The sequence below is a fragment of the Anomaloglossus baeobatrachus genome, chromosome 3, assembly GCF_048569485.1.
Source record: "Anomaloglossus baeobatrachus isolate aAnoBae1 chromosome 3, aAnoBae1.hap1, whole genome shotgun sequence".
Lineage (NCBI taxonomy): Eukaryota > Metazoa > Chordata > Amphibia > Anura > Aromobatidae > Anomaloglossus > Anomaloglossus baeobatrachus.
Window position 1 is genome coordinate 563,841,359 of NC_134355.1, and position 13,773 is coordinate 563,855,131.

The following is a 13,773-nucleotide window of genomic DNA, read 5'->3' on the forward strand; positions in this document are numbered from 1 at the left end:
AGATAAACCTACAGGTTTTCCTGCGGAAAAATCCGCGGGTACATTGTCCCGTGGCCACACAGCCTAACAGTGTAAATTTGGTGTGCCATCTAAACTCAACACACAGCCATTAATGTCTAAATCACTGGCAACAAAAATGAGTACATACCCTAAGTAAACATTGTGCCCAACTAGCCATTTTCTCTCCCCGATGTCATGATACATTTGGTGTTTTCGCTCACACACACTCTCATACTAGTCACTGGAAGTTCAACATGGCAGCTCTTGGCAAAGTATTCTCTGAAGATCAAAATAAATAAATTGTTATGCTACATAAAGATTTCCTAGGCTATATGAAGATTGACAACACCCTGAATCGGAGCTTTGCTGAAGACAAGCAGACTAATGACAGATTACTGGAACCATGTCCTGTGGTCTGATGAGACCAAGATAAACTTTTTTCCTTCAGATGGTGTCAAACGTGTGTGGCGACAATCATGTGAGGAGTACAAAGACAAGTGTATCTTGCCTACAATCAAGTATGGTGGTGGGAGTGTCATGGTTTGGGGCTGTATGAGTGCTGCCGGCTGTGGGGAGCTACAGTTCATTGAGGGAACCATAAGGAGTAGGAAAGAGTCCAGTGGCTCCTGTGAAGCTCTAGTGAACTCCATGCCCAAGAGAGTTACGGCAGTGCTTGAAAATAATGGGGGCCACACAAAATATTGACCCTTTGGGCACAATTTGGCCATTTTCACTTTTGTTGTCAGCAGTGTACACATTAATCGGTGTATTGAATTATTTAGAGGTACCCCAAAATTACACTGTACACTGACTACTTTACATTGTATCAAAGTGTCATATTTTCAGTGTTGTCCCATGAAAAGATAGAAAATATTTACAAATAGGAGAGGGGTGTACTTACTTTTGTGACATACTGCGTATTCATAAGTGTTTTGAAACATGAGAACTAGACAAGATTATTGCACTATATTAATGGCATTTTCTTCCTTTTATGCCTTCTCACTCACGGCAGGGTAAGAAATAAAAATAAATTTAGAATACTGGAAGTGATGACAGACAATGTATTCAGCTGGGGGGGGGGTTGTCATGATTTATCCTTTCTTGAATGAAATTTAAATAATCTAATGTAAAATACAGATTGTAGCTTTAAATAAAACAATTATTCATCTGTATTAACGTGGTTTTCAGCGCACACAGATAATTAAAGCACTGTAAAGCTTGTCAAAAGTAAAAAAACTTCATAACTTGCTGTTAAAATTCTGCTGTTCCTGAGCGGTCACATGGTGGCTCTTCCTGTGACAGTCTGTTCCAAGCACAGAATGCAGAGATTTCCTGTCTGTGCTTTAAATGGCTCAGCTAGCAGCTCTGCAGTTTGCTCTGAAGTGTGATGTCACTGGGGGCGTAGCCAGTGATCCTCAGCAAGCTTACAGTGCCTGGGGATGTGTACAGGTAGTGGGCAGCGCACACAGACATTGCAGGGCCACATAGTACAAGTACTCTTATCAACTTATGACTTTAAAGGCCCGTTTCAGACGTCCGTGTTTAATTGGGTTCAAGCCACACGCATGGTTATGGCCATACGTGTATCACACGTGTGACATCTGCGTTTGCATATGTGTAACACGTACCGGAGAAAACACGGGGCTTTTAAATAAAAAGATTTTCTATATTCACAGCTTTCTTCGGCTCTGCTGTCCCCCGCTTCTGACCGCCGCTCATTCTATTAATTGATTATTCATTGCACTGAGGACCTGGAAGCCGGAGCATCGTGGGGACAGCAGCGGAGACCACACCGCGAGGCCAGCACCGGGGACAGAGGAGTATCCAGCAAGCAGTGTGTGTGCAGTGACGTCCAGAAGGTCATTGGAGTTCCCAATGAACTCTGATGACACCCATGCGACATCTGCGCGACAGCGGGTGGCACCACGGTGACTTCACGGGTTCATCAGAGTTTATTGGGAACTCCAATGACCTCCTGGACATCACTGCACACACACACTGGTTACTTGCTGAACATGTACCTGTCCCCGCGATGCGGCTGTACTGTCCCAGCCGATGCTGTGCCCAGCGCTGTCACCGCGATTGCTCTGGCTTCCAGGTCCTCAGTGCAGTGAATAATCAATGAATATAATGAGCCGCGGTCAGAAGAGGGAGGCAGCACAGCCAAAGAAAACAGCGCTGGATATAGGTGAATATAGAAAATCTTTTTATTTAAAAGGCCCGTGTCTTCTCCGCTACGTGTCACACGGATCACATCAGTGTGCGATCCGTGTGACACCCATGCTGCCGGAGAAAAAACGGACATGTGTGCGTGCGGGGTCACGAGGGCGGGTCACACGGTCCATGTGAAAACACGGCCGTGTGAGTAACACCATAGAATAACGAGTACGTGTGGCATCTGTGTTAAAAACGGATGTCACACGTACCTGAAACACAGACATCTGAAACCGGCCTAACAGTAAGCTCCATCCCCTCTGGCCAAAGTGCTACTTGATATTAGAATAAATTACTACATTATAACTCGCTGCTATCCTGGAGTATACATTTGTTAATGCATTGCTAGTTATTTTCCATTTGAAACTGATCCAATAATAAAAAAAAGGATCCTTTACAAATGCAAGGAAAATGGATAGCTAAATCGATCCGTTTTCCATCGACTCCCATGTTAAAAAAACGGATCCTGCAAAAATCAAATTTTTAAAAATGGACAAAAAAAAGTTTTGTTTGCTCAACTTTTTTGCCAACAGATCTCTTCTGGATCCGTTCTAATGGATGATTACTGTACATGTGAACATAGCCTAAATTTGTTATCCATTTTACACTCTAAAATCAGCAAATACATTAAGGCTATGTGCGCACGTGTGCGCTCTGCACCGCACCGAAAATGTGCGCTTCAGAGCGCAGCTGAAAAGCTGCGTTCTGAAGCGCATGGTGCCGGCAGATTCGTGCGCTCTGCATGCTGCCTCTCCCTATAGACAGCATGCAGAACGCACGAAAGAAGTGATGTCACTTCTTAGAACGCAGCGATTCGGCAAGCAGCATACGTGGCATACGTGCGCACGGCCACTGCACAATCTCCATAGATTGTGCAGGGGACGCAGGACGCATGCAGTTACTCTGCGATGCAAAACGCAGCGTAACTGCATGTAATACGCACACGTGCGCACATACCCTAACTGTGTGCTTGGGAAAGTATAATTTGTTGCAGACCCCATCTGTGCCAATAAAGGCCCTGTCTACTTATTTTTTCACTGTGTAAACAATGGATGCAATGCGATGTCCATGTGATAAAAGATAATGGCAGTTATCTCATTATACCAAGGGACCGCCTCCTCCGCTAGTTCCACTTCTGAACAGGCACAGGGCATGGCTGGAGGTTGCACATAGTGGGGGTATAATAACATGACAGTCTCCATCTTCATCATATGGCCACTGAGCTTGCCGTACCCATTGTTTATCCAGCAGAAAGACACTCAGCCAGCACCCTTTTTTGTCATACCTGTAATGTGATATTGTAGGTAGTTATGCTTTTGACCAACAAGGTCCTAGTTTATTACCTTTCACTATTTTTGTCCAGAAAGTGGACAATCCCATTAAATCAAGAAAACGGAAACGCAAGCAAGCACTGTAGCCCCCTGCATATACACAATTTGTGTCAGTGACTGCACATTGACCCCATAGTTGCTCCCCTAAAGCGATTTTGTTTGTAGCCCAAAAGTGAAATTCAAGTGGTGCTACCATTTAAATAATAAACTGAATCAATATAAAGAGCATCACAGGTCAATTAATACTACCTTTACTATTGTTACACAGTGAGCAAGACGAGGATATGGTATTTGAAGATTTTGCACGAGACCATCTTAAAGATGAACTGCACCCTGAAGAGAAGGAGGAAGAAGAGGACGACGAGAAATAAAATCTATTGTGATTGTTGTATTAGGCGCTGTGATGTTATAGAGGATAAGGAACAGGCGCACTAAAAGTATTATTGCTAGAACCAGTTCCCACATTTGCATCTGTGTACAAGGGACACTTAAAGCCACCCTATTTATAATTGCAAATCTGCCTAAGCCTACCCACTTCTGTTTCACAGAACATTACCACAAAAAAAAAGCAGAACATGGATGTGTTAGAACCCAAACCAAACATTTTGGACATGACTTCTCTTTAAAGTTCAGGTAACAACCTTACTGTAGGATTAGCTAATTCAGTTTTGACCAGACTTCTCTAAAAATTAAAATTTATTATAGCCCAAAAGAAGAGCAGTTAAACTTTTCATCAAAGAACAGTATTGAGAACAAACACCATGCTCTAAAAGCATCTACCTTGGCTTCTTCAAAGAAAAGTAAGAATGTTACATCTGGCTAGGTGGTTTTCACACGGGCATGGTCATGAAATCCCTTTACCCGGGAGCACAATTCTGCCGATCACATTGCTTCTAGTGTAGAGAATTTATTTTAATTCCTGTCCACATCGAATAATAAGAGTTATTAAAGGTTCCAAAATTGGTATAAACAAAAAAATCTAAATACTAACATGGCTCTATCATGAGTGGTCTGCATTTTAGACCACACTAGGGATTGCGTATGGTATTTCTTTTAATGTTGACTGTTGTATATATGACTGCTTCCCGAACGCCAGTCTTCATGGACCCTAACCGAGCATAGTTTCAGTATTTCTTCAGCATTGAACAGATGATGAAATCATTATCAAGGCATAACCTGTTCAATACTAAGGAAGTCCTGAATATATAACATTTTAGTTAGGGAGTTTGGGAATCACCGATATCAAAAGGACATTACGACCCTTAATTATTTTAAAAAAAGTTTAAAGCTTTGTACACAGTGGGAGCGACTCATTAAGATGTTTAAGTCACTAATCTGGCATAAAGATGTTAAGTTGCAATATAGCTGGGCAAAAATATTGAAGCTTTTGGCATTTACATGCCGGTCCTGGTCAACTGCATCAATATGGGCGGATCATGGGCAAGAGGACAAGCGTCCATCACCAAGGTGACATAACTTACTCCGGAAAAGAACACCAGCCCCAAATGGCATAAATTTCTTGTAATAGTGCATTCTGGATATCAGACACACATGATTAATTAAAGAGTTGATCGCCGCTTAATGAATCAGGTGAGTGCACTCCAGTGAGCACTTCATTACAACTGGCGTGCGCGATGCCAATCCTAAGAAATCGGCCACATAGCATATGCAGTCAATTTTGGAATTTGTCCAGAACCTTCAAAAGAGCCATAGACTGTTCTGTTCTTTACACACAAGACCTCTATAAGCTAAAGACTTCAGGAATCTAACTTTAATCTCCTTTTAAGATGGTAAAGTGTTCCTTCTAAACTATCAACAAGGTTTTCTGGGTTGGATTCCAGGTGCTGGAGGTGTGGTGTGGAGAGGGGGACTTCATGCACATTTTTGGTCATGCCCAGTATTACAGCTGTTCTGGTCAGGAGTGAGGGATGTTGTCAAGCATGTGACAGGCACCACACAGGAGTTAGGCCCTGTACTGTTCCTTTACCAGCTTTCTGAGGCTTCGGTTTCTTTCTACAGATGCTCACTGTTGAGATTTCTGGTGATGGCGCCAGATCTTGCGTCCCCCTGGGTTGGAAGTCAGTCACTCCTCCCGGCTTTTCTCTCTGGGCTTCTAGGGTCAATGACTTAATGCATATGGAGGAATTGATGTCGTCCATCCACAATAGCTTTGATGATTTCAATTTAAATATTTTGACAAATATGGCAGACTGTTATCAGACCCATAGGTTTGTCTTTCCCTGGTCCGGAGTGTGGGGGGCGCCCTGGTGGGAGTCGTGACGTTCTTCCCTCTCCCCCTGTAATCACCTTTTTGTTTACCTTTTCTCTCCTAACCCCTTCCCCCCTCCCTTTATGCTTTTCTGCCCCCCCCCCCTTGTTGCTTTACCTGCTTAACTTGATCCTAAATTTCTCTCCCTTCTTCTCTTACTGTTCTTTCTTTGCCCTTCTTTCATTCCTGCAGATCGGATTCTTTTTTAAGTCTCTTTTTTTCCTATCTTTTTCCCTAAAATATGTATAAAACTGATGGGCCCAGAACAAACTGTCGTGATCTTCAGTTGGTGGCTTAAATTGTCAGCTCATCATATTTATGCATACTTCTACTCGGTAGGCACTATTGTGCTGTCACCTCCCCTTGGAATCTTACAGTTGCTTAGTTCATTCTGTTTGTGTTTAAATAAAGAATAAAAAAAAAAAAAAAAAAAGCCTTAGGGTACAGTCTCACTAAACGACGTACCAGCGATTTCGACCACGACACGACCTGGTCAGGATCGCTGGTGCGTTGCTACATGGTCGCTGGTGAGCTGTCAATCAGGCAGATCTCACCAGCGACCGGCCACCAGCGACTCTTGTAACGATGCTGAGCTTGGTAACCAGGGTAAATATTGGGTAACTAAGCAAAGTGCTTTGCCTGGTTACCCGATATTTACCCTGGTTACTAGCATACACCGCTTAGCGCTGGCTCCCTGCACACATAGCCAGGGTACACATCGGGTTACTAAGCAAAGCGCTTTGCTTAGTTACCCGATATTTAGGAGAAAAAGTGTATCTTCAGCTCACCTGCTGCCCGGACTGCTCAGCCTTGCGGGTGCCTAGGATCCTCCGGTAAATCCCAACCGGTAACAAGCGAAACAGCATAGAAAGGAAGAAGGGATCCGGCACAAATTCTTCTTATAGTAAAACATCCAAAGCTTTATTTAAATATTATTTTAAAAGCATCGTGAAGACCGAGTATCAACTCAGATGGTAGGAGTTAGAGTCATGAAAACTTTACGCGTTTCGGACTTCCATTAAAAGCAAAAGAGTCCTTAATCATAAGTCCTTATGATTAAGGACTCTTTTGCTTTTAATGGAAGTCCGAAACGCGTAAAGTTTTCATGACTAACTCCTACCATCTGAGTTGATACTCAGTCTTCACGATGCTTTTAAAATAATATTTAAATAAAGCTTTGGATGTTTTACTATAAGAATTTGTGCCGGATCCCTTCTTCCTTTCTACGCTTACCCGATATTTACCCTGGCTACGTGTGCAGGGAGCCAGTGCTAAGCGGTGTACACTGGTAACCACGGTAAATATCAGGTAACCAAGCAAAGCGCTTTGCTTAGTTACCTGATATTTACCCTGGTTACCAGCGTACGCTGCTTACACAGTCGGTGCTCGTTGGTCTCCCGCCAGCGGGAGACCAACGAGCAAGAAACAAACCAGAACAGTGTGTAACGATTAGAGATTTCACAGCAGGGGCCAGGTCGCTGCTTAGTGTCACACACCGCGAGATCAGTGATGAGGTCACTGGTACGTCACAAAACCTGTGACTCAGCAGCGATCTCGCTATGTGAGAAGTACTCCTTAAACTGCAATCACAAAGGGAGATCAAATATACACAGATTGTGCTTTTCTTTCACTTACGAGAACCCATCTTTTTAGCCCAAACCAGGAATGTAATCTGAAAAGTTGGAAAATGCCGAAGTGGATTTATCGCTCTGCTGGAAGTTCCGTCTTGATCCCAGGCAGAAATATATGCAGTGCTAACAGGGCTTTACAAATACAGGACTGATTGTAGAATGTATAAATGTGGAGTCATGTTTTACGCTATATAATGAGCAGAAAATAATAAAGAATACAACACTCCAGCCAATGAGATCACTACTTGTGTCATCATTTCAAAGATATGAATCCTGCCAGCTTTGGGGTTTCATGCAGTAGTTGCTCTATTAACGTCACAGTAATTGCTATACCACTGTCCGAGTTTGAAAAATTTGATTTTTTTTATAGTTTAATGACCTTTTGTGTTATATGCAAATTACTAGTAATGCAGTCAAGGAGGTGGAGACATATGACAAGTTGTCAAGCTTGCTGCATGCCAATCTTCTTTAATCTGGCTTAATCCATGTTCCTGAGGACGTTACACATCATTCTTCAGCCGCTCTGAATCCTGAGCATGCATTGTAGATGTCTAAATCTGGAGCACATGCAGAGAGGCTGGTTGATTTTGATCTGGCTTCATGGGCTCAATGCACAGAGCATACTGATGCATTTACTTGTAAACGTCATCACTTTCCCAAAATACACTGATTGTGCCTGAAAATCTGAATACAACTCACCGGTGAGGTTTTATTTTTGCCATGGGAGCTTCGCACAATATTAAGGTCATTTTTTTATGTAGTGTAAATGCAATGTTTTTTTTACTCAGCAATTTTTTTGTACAGAAAATTTGCTGCATAGAACAGTTCAAGCAATGCAGATGCAATTTCATGAACACTCAAATATTTAAAGACGCTCTGGAACTGTGGTTTTTTTTTTGGTGCCTCCTCCCCCCTTCCCCAGGCATGAGAACATGGCCTAAAAGTTTTCCAGATTAGGCTACACGTGCACGCTGCGTCTTTTGTGTTCATAAACTGCAGACAAAACTGCACGTTGTCAGAGAGCCTGGAAATATCACAAAAAATGCTTGTACTTGTAGGTGCGTTTTTGCTGCGTTTTTCACAACATGTGTTTTTGCTGCGTTTTTGTGACAAATGTTGACAAAAACACAGGAAGAATGAACATGCTGCATTTTTTTTTGTCACAAACTTTTGACAAATAAAATGCTGACAAACTGCAACGTGCGCATGACAAATCTGACTTCTCAGACTTTGCTGGGAAGTCAAATGTCAGAAAGTTCTGACACCAAAACTGCAGCCAAAAACGCAGCAAAAAACGCAGCGTGGGCAAGTAGCCTACAAATAAGCTTACATTTCCAGTATCTGGTTATATGTGCTCTTACAGCCTCTTCAGAAGAAAAAAAAAAGTGATAATTAAGGAGAACATATCCACCAATTGGTAAAGAAGCTGATAACTAGAAGAAAAGTTCCTGTATCCTCGTGGGATATCCGTTGCAGCCCCTTGTAAGAACCAGCTGCTCCAAGAAAGCTGTGTCAGTGGCCAGTAAAGCAAGTAGCCTCAAAATACCCATTTTCTTTTCTATAACACACACACACACACACACACATGCGCGCACACACACACATGCGCGCACACACACACAAACTGGCTAAGGACTTAAAGCATAACCATCATTTTAAATTTTTATTTCAGAAATCAATAGTACACATGAAAATAAGCAGCTTTGTAATACATCTTATCAGAGAAATTTGCTTCTTTCTCTTCCAAAATGGATCATTGTCAAACTTCTCAATGCTGACGTAAAATCTGTATTCAGTGAACACTTTTGCATTACTGACATGGAAGATGGCATTTGTTACTGATTCTATGATGACGGGAGCAGCTAGAGGGAGGAGCTAGAGGACTGAGCTCCGCCCCCTCCTATTTACATAGAATCTCATAAGTAACAACTGACATCTCCTTTTTTCACGTGTACTATTAATTTATAAAATAAAAATTAAAATGATTGTTACTCTTTAAACTATGATATTCATTTTCAACTGTTACTGCAGTAATTTGATTGCAAACACTAGTAGTGTGGACCTATCCTCTTATTTATTAACCCCACATATGCTGTCATGTCAGAGTCCCATGGCATAAATCAACATCCACATAGCACATTAAAGAAAATCACAACCAGAGCGGACAGAAGTCATGAAAGGTACCAGAGAAGGGAGTTTATTATTTTACCTCTTGAATAGATGAGCTCAGATATATACATATGTAAATGGGAGTTGTCCGCCGTTATGTTGTGCAGCACAAAAGCACAAAACCGAAAAGTAAGAACATATACCTCTACAATACAAAAATATTGCTTGTCGCTGTGTGATATTCTATTTTAACGGCAATGCGTCATCTGCATGAAAAGCCCCCAAGTGCCGGTTTGTCAGAAAGTCAAATAAAGGAATATTGCAAATTGCTTGATGAATGTTGGCAACGCTGATTTCTCTTGGTGCTCTGTACAGAAGAACAAAAAAAAAGGGTTAACTCAATAGACAAATGAAGTGAGACAAAGAAAATTAATTCTAAGCATTTTGGACTATAATTAATCATAGTCCATCATTACTGCTTAGGAACAGACTGAATGAAGGGTTTCCCATAAAGAACATTTATCATCTGTAAATGGGAATTAAAAGGGTGGTTCTAGTTCGATATTATATTGAGAAACAATGTTTCTCTCAAATACCTTGTGTTGGCAATAGTGCCTGTGAGAGGCGCTATCGCAGACCGCTGTTCCCCGTCCAGTGACGTACCCGTCAAGTGCTGCACACGTCACATCCGTGCAGCCGGCTGCATTCTGAGCCCATCTACTCCCTGCTCCTCCTCCCTCTTCCCTCACAGCACAGCGTGTCGCGTCTCTTGCTTGCAACGTTCTGCTGTGAGGGAGGAGGCAGCAGGGAGCAGGTGGGCCGTGACGAGTGGTGAAATACCGCTCACAGCTCAGTGAGCCAGGAAGACTGCAGCCGGCTGCACGGATGTGACGTGTGCAGCACTTGATGGAGACGTCACTGGACGGGGAACGGCGGTCTGCAATAGCACCTCTCACAGGAACTATTGCCAACACAAGGTATTTGAGAGAAACATTGTTTCTCAATATAATATCGAACTAGACAAAAAATATAGGTGACCCACCCCTTTAACGTTCGAATGCTGGGAGAGAAGTGATCACAATAACAGAAGTAATGAGCCCCCTTTCCTCCTGCACAATGATGGCAATGAGGAATCTGAATACAGCAGTGGTCGGGCATGTGCGGTGCTCCTAAATTCAAGGCCTAAGAAATGGCAGAGACTGTGACGTACACCGCTTGCCTGTCTGTTTGCCCCCATAACATTAACCGGAGCGGCAATGAGCATGCAGCACACAAACTTCTATTCTCTGTGGTTATGCAGCAAGGAGAAAATAGGAAAGTATGGGGATCCGGGGTCAGTTTTAGTGAATGTGAGGTTCCCACCAATCAATCCTTTGTAGAGATGAAGCATGTTTTTTGATGGAAAACCCCCATCAAAAGAAGCTATATTCATATGTAAGCTGCAGCCCTCATCAGCACAGGCTTGTCTTCTTCAAACCAAAACCTTAATTTTAGCAGTGAAACTGATCAGCTACATATTCACCCTTCACATGAGACGAACGATCATTTACATGTGAGGACCACGGTGTGGTGGGTGGTCGGAGTTTCCACAAATATAAATTGCCATCTTCCCCTATGATGTCTAAATGACATATCGGGATACGTACACACGTCGTCGTTTATACTCCGTTGTTCCTGCATCGATTTTGGATTAGGAAACACTTCAGGAAATCCCAAATGGTTTTCTCTGAAGAACCCTTACTGACCTTTTTGTGTCGGCTTTTTGTTTTTTTTAATTCCATATATAACATAGTAACAATGTCCCAGAAGAAGCCACCAAGATAATGGACGGGTCACTTCTTTTATCCACTTTGTGACCTTGAAAGCCTGAAGTGGTTAGAACAAGTTGTAAAAGACTGACCATATGCACAGCAAGTCGTTTTACATTGCTGTGCATATGTTCATTAGTTTTGACAGTTGTTATTTTTTTTTGCACTATTTCAGGTGGGTTCTGGATGAGGAAAGATTTCCAGCTGTCAGGCCTCCAGTAATCAAAGTTAATTCCTATCACATGGATAAGTTGGCACAAACCCATTAGACATGACCTCCAATTATTGGAAAATCACTGGATTACTCGTCACATGCTCCATAGCGTACCTGCTTTACAGGAGATTTGTAAGCTGCAGCTCATCTTACAGTTTCGTAACAATACAATTGAAACTATACAAATGTCCAAGAACGTACATGTAACGCTAGGTTCACATTTCCGTTAAAGGGAACCTGTCATCAGAAATTTAGCTTGAAACCTAAAAGTTTCCCCCTCTGCAGCTCCTGGGCTGCATTCTAGCAAGGTTCCTGTACTTTTTGTGGCCCCTTTTAAACCAAATTAAATACTTTATAAACTTGTACCTTTTGCTATGTAAATTTTGTAAATCGTCCATGAGGGCGGGCTCTCTGCTGACCGTTGCTGTTCCTTCAGTACATTGACGCCGTCCCCCCACGCTCCATTTCATTCATCAGGACGCCGCCCACTGCGCCCGAGGTGCCGCCAACGCCAGGATCGCTGGTGACGTGTGTCACAAGCACGAGATTATGGGCGGCGCTGTGATTGCATCGCAAGTGCCCGCTCATAATCTCGTGGACGCGCTTTCCCCCACTGCCTCCAGCGTTCTGCGCAAGCGCTCGCCGGCCAAATGACCTGACGTCACCTCCTTCCCATCTTATCCTGCAGCAGGGCAAGATGGGAAAGAGGTGACGTCGGGTCATCTGGCCAGCAAGCGCTTGCGCAGAACGCTGGAGGAAGAGGGGAAAGTGCGGTCACGAGGTTATGGGCGGCACTTGCTGATGACACTCACAGCGCCGCCCATAACCTCGTGCCTGCGCAAAACGTCACCAGCGGTCACACGTGCACACAGTGCACAGTCCCGCTACAGTCGCACAGCGCATGCGCGGGACCACGGGCGCCCAGGGGCGGCGTCCTGAGATATGAAATTCAGCGTTGGGGGGCGGCGTAAGTCTGCTGGAGGAACAGCAACGGTCAGCAGAGAGCCCGCCCCATTGACGATTTACAAAATTTACATAGCTAAAGGTACGAGTTTATAAAGTATTTAATTTGGTTTAAAAGGGGCCACAAAAAGTACAGGAACATTGCTAGAATGCAGCCCAGGAGCTGCAGAGGGGGAAACTTTTAGGTTTAAAGCAAAATTTCTGATGACAGGTTCCCTTTAAAATGTATCAGTCACAATCCGCGGCTATGGTAAGCAACGCAATCCGTTTAGCGGATTCCGTTGTGTCCCATAGACTTGTATTAGTGGCGGATTGCGACTGATGAACTTGCGTTGCATCCGCTGCGCCGCAGTTAGTTGTTTTTGGACTGACCGCCGGGCGGGAACAACGCAGAATGTTACGTTTTTCGGGCCATCAAAATTAATGCACCGCACAGGAATCCGTCAAGCTTGTAATGTATGTCTATGGTGCTGGATTCTGTCGTAATCCGTCTTACAACTGAATCCAGCGCTGGATTCCGTCATGCTGTGCTGAGCATGCCCAGCATGTTTGGCACACCCACTGGGCTGTCCCAAACACAAACGGATCATGACTGATCCGTCAAAAAAAGGACGCACAGCGGATGTAACGGACGCTACGGATTAGTTTTTTCACAGGATTCCTGTGAAAGGAATCCAGTGAAAATCACATCCGTTGCGTCAGTTGCCATCTAAAAAACGACTGATCCGTTGCTGACGGACCTGACTGATTTAAAACAACGGAAATGTGAACCTAGCCTTAAACACAGACACAGTATGCAGACATTCACTAACGTACCTTTTGCGAGACGTCATCTGATAGCCCATAGCTAAAGAGTCACGGAGCAAGTCACTGACAAACTGCTCAGTGGCCTGAAGGAATGAAGTAACAAAAATTAATGAAAAAGTCAGGAATAATCAAACAGGTATAAGATAAGCGTAAAAGAAAACTGGAATAAAAATTACCTTCAAAATCATTTCTTCTAGTGGAGAGGCATACACGTTTTTGTGGACTTCCACTGGTTGTAACGACACTCCAATCTAAAAACGAAAAGAATGAAGCTTTTTCAGCTGAATAGTTTCTTGGTAATGCCCCGATGTACTGTGTTTACCAATGACAATGTATCCAGACAGCATGATGCCCTAATACCGCATTCTGATTAGGACGGGTTTAATGAAACACCCTCTTTAACAGATGAAGACATCACAGTAATTGA

The 13,773-nt window shown here is 43.3% G+C and overlaps 2 protein-coding genes across 4 annotated transcripts in view; one reads left to right on the top strand and one right to left on the bottom strand.

Moving 5' to 3' along the window:
* SAG (S-antigen visual arrestin) overlaps positions 1-5,289 on the top strand; it is a 48,505-nt gene extending 43,216 nt beyond the window's left edge. Inside the window, exon 14 of the mRNA XM_075338657.1 lies at positions 3,814-5,289. Coding sequence (XP_075194772.1) covers positions 3,814-3,980 — 167 coding nt within the window. The 3' untranslated portion in view covers positions 3,981-5,289. The remainder of the gene's footprint in view (positions 1-3,813) is intronic.
* A 4,327-nt stretch (positions 5,290-9,616) lies between these two features.
* YEATS2 (YEATS domain containing 2) overlaps positions 9,617-13,773 on the bottom strand; it is a 234,585-nt gene continuing 230,428 nt past the window's right edge. For all 3 annotated transcript variants that reach the window (XM_075340905.1, XM_075340906.1, XM_075340904.1), the window contains 3 exons: positions 13,523-13,597; positions 13,356-13,429; positions 9,617-9,921 (listed from right to left, as the gene is read on the bottom strand). In XM_075340905.1, coding sequence (XP_075197020.1) covers positions 9,798-9,921; positions 13,356-13,429; positions 13,523-13,597 — 273 coding nt within the window. In that variant the 3' untranslated portion in view covers positions 9,617-9,797. The remainder of the gene's footprint in view (positions 9,922-13,355; positions 13,430-13,522; positions 13,598-13,773) is intronic.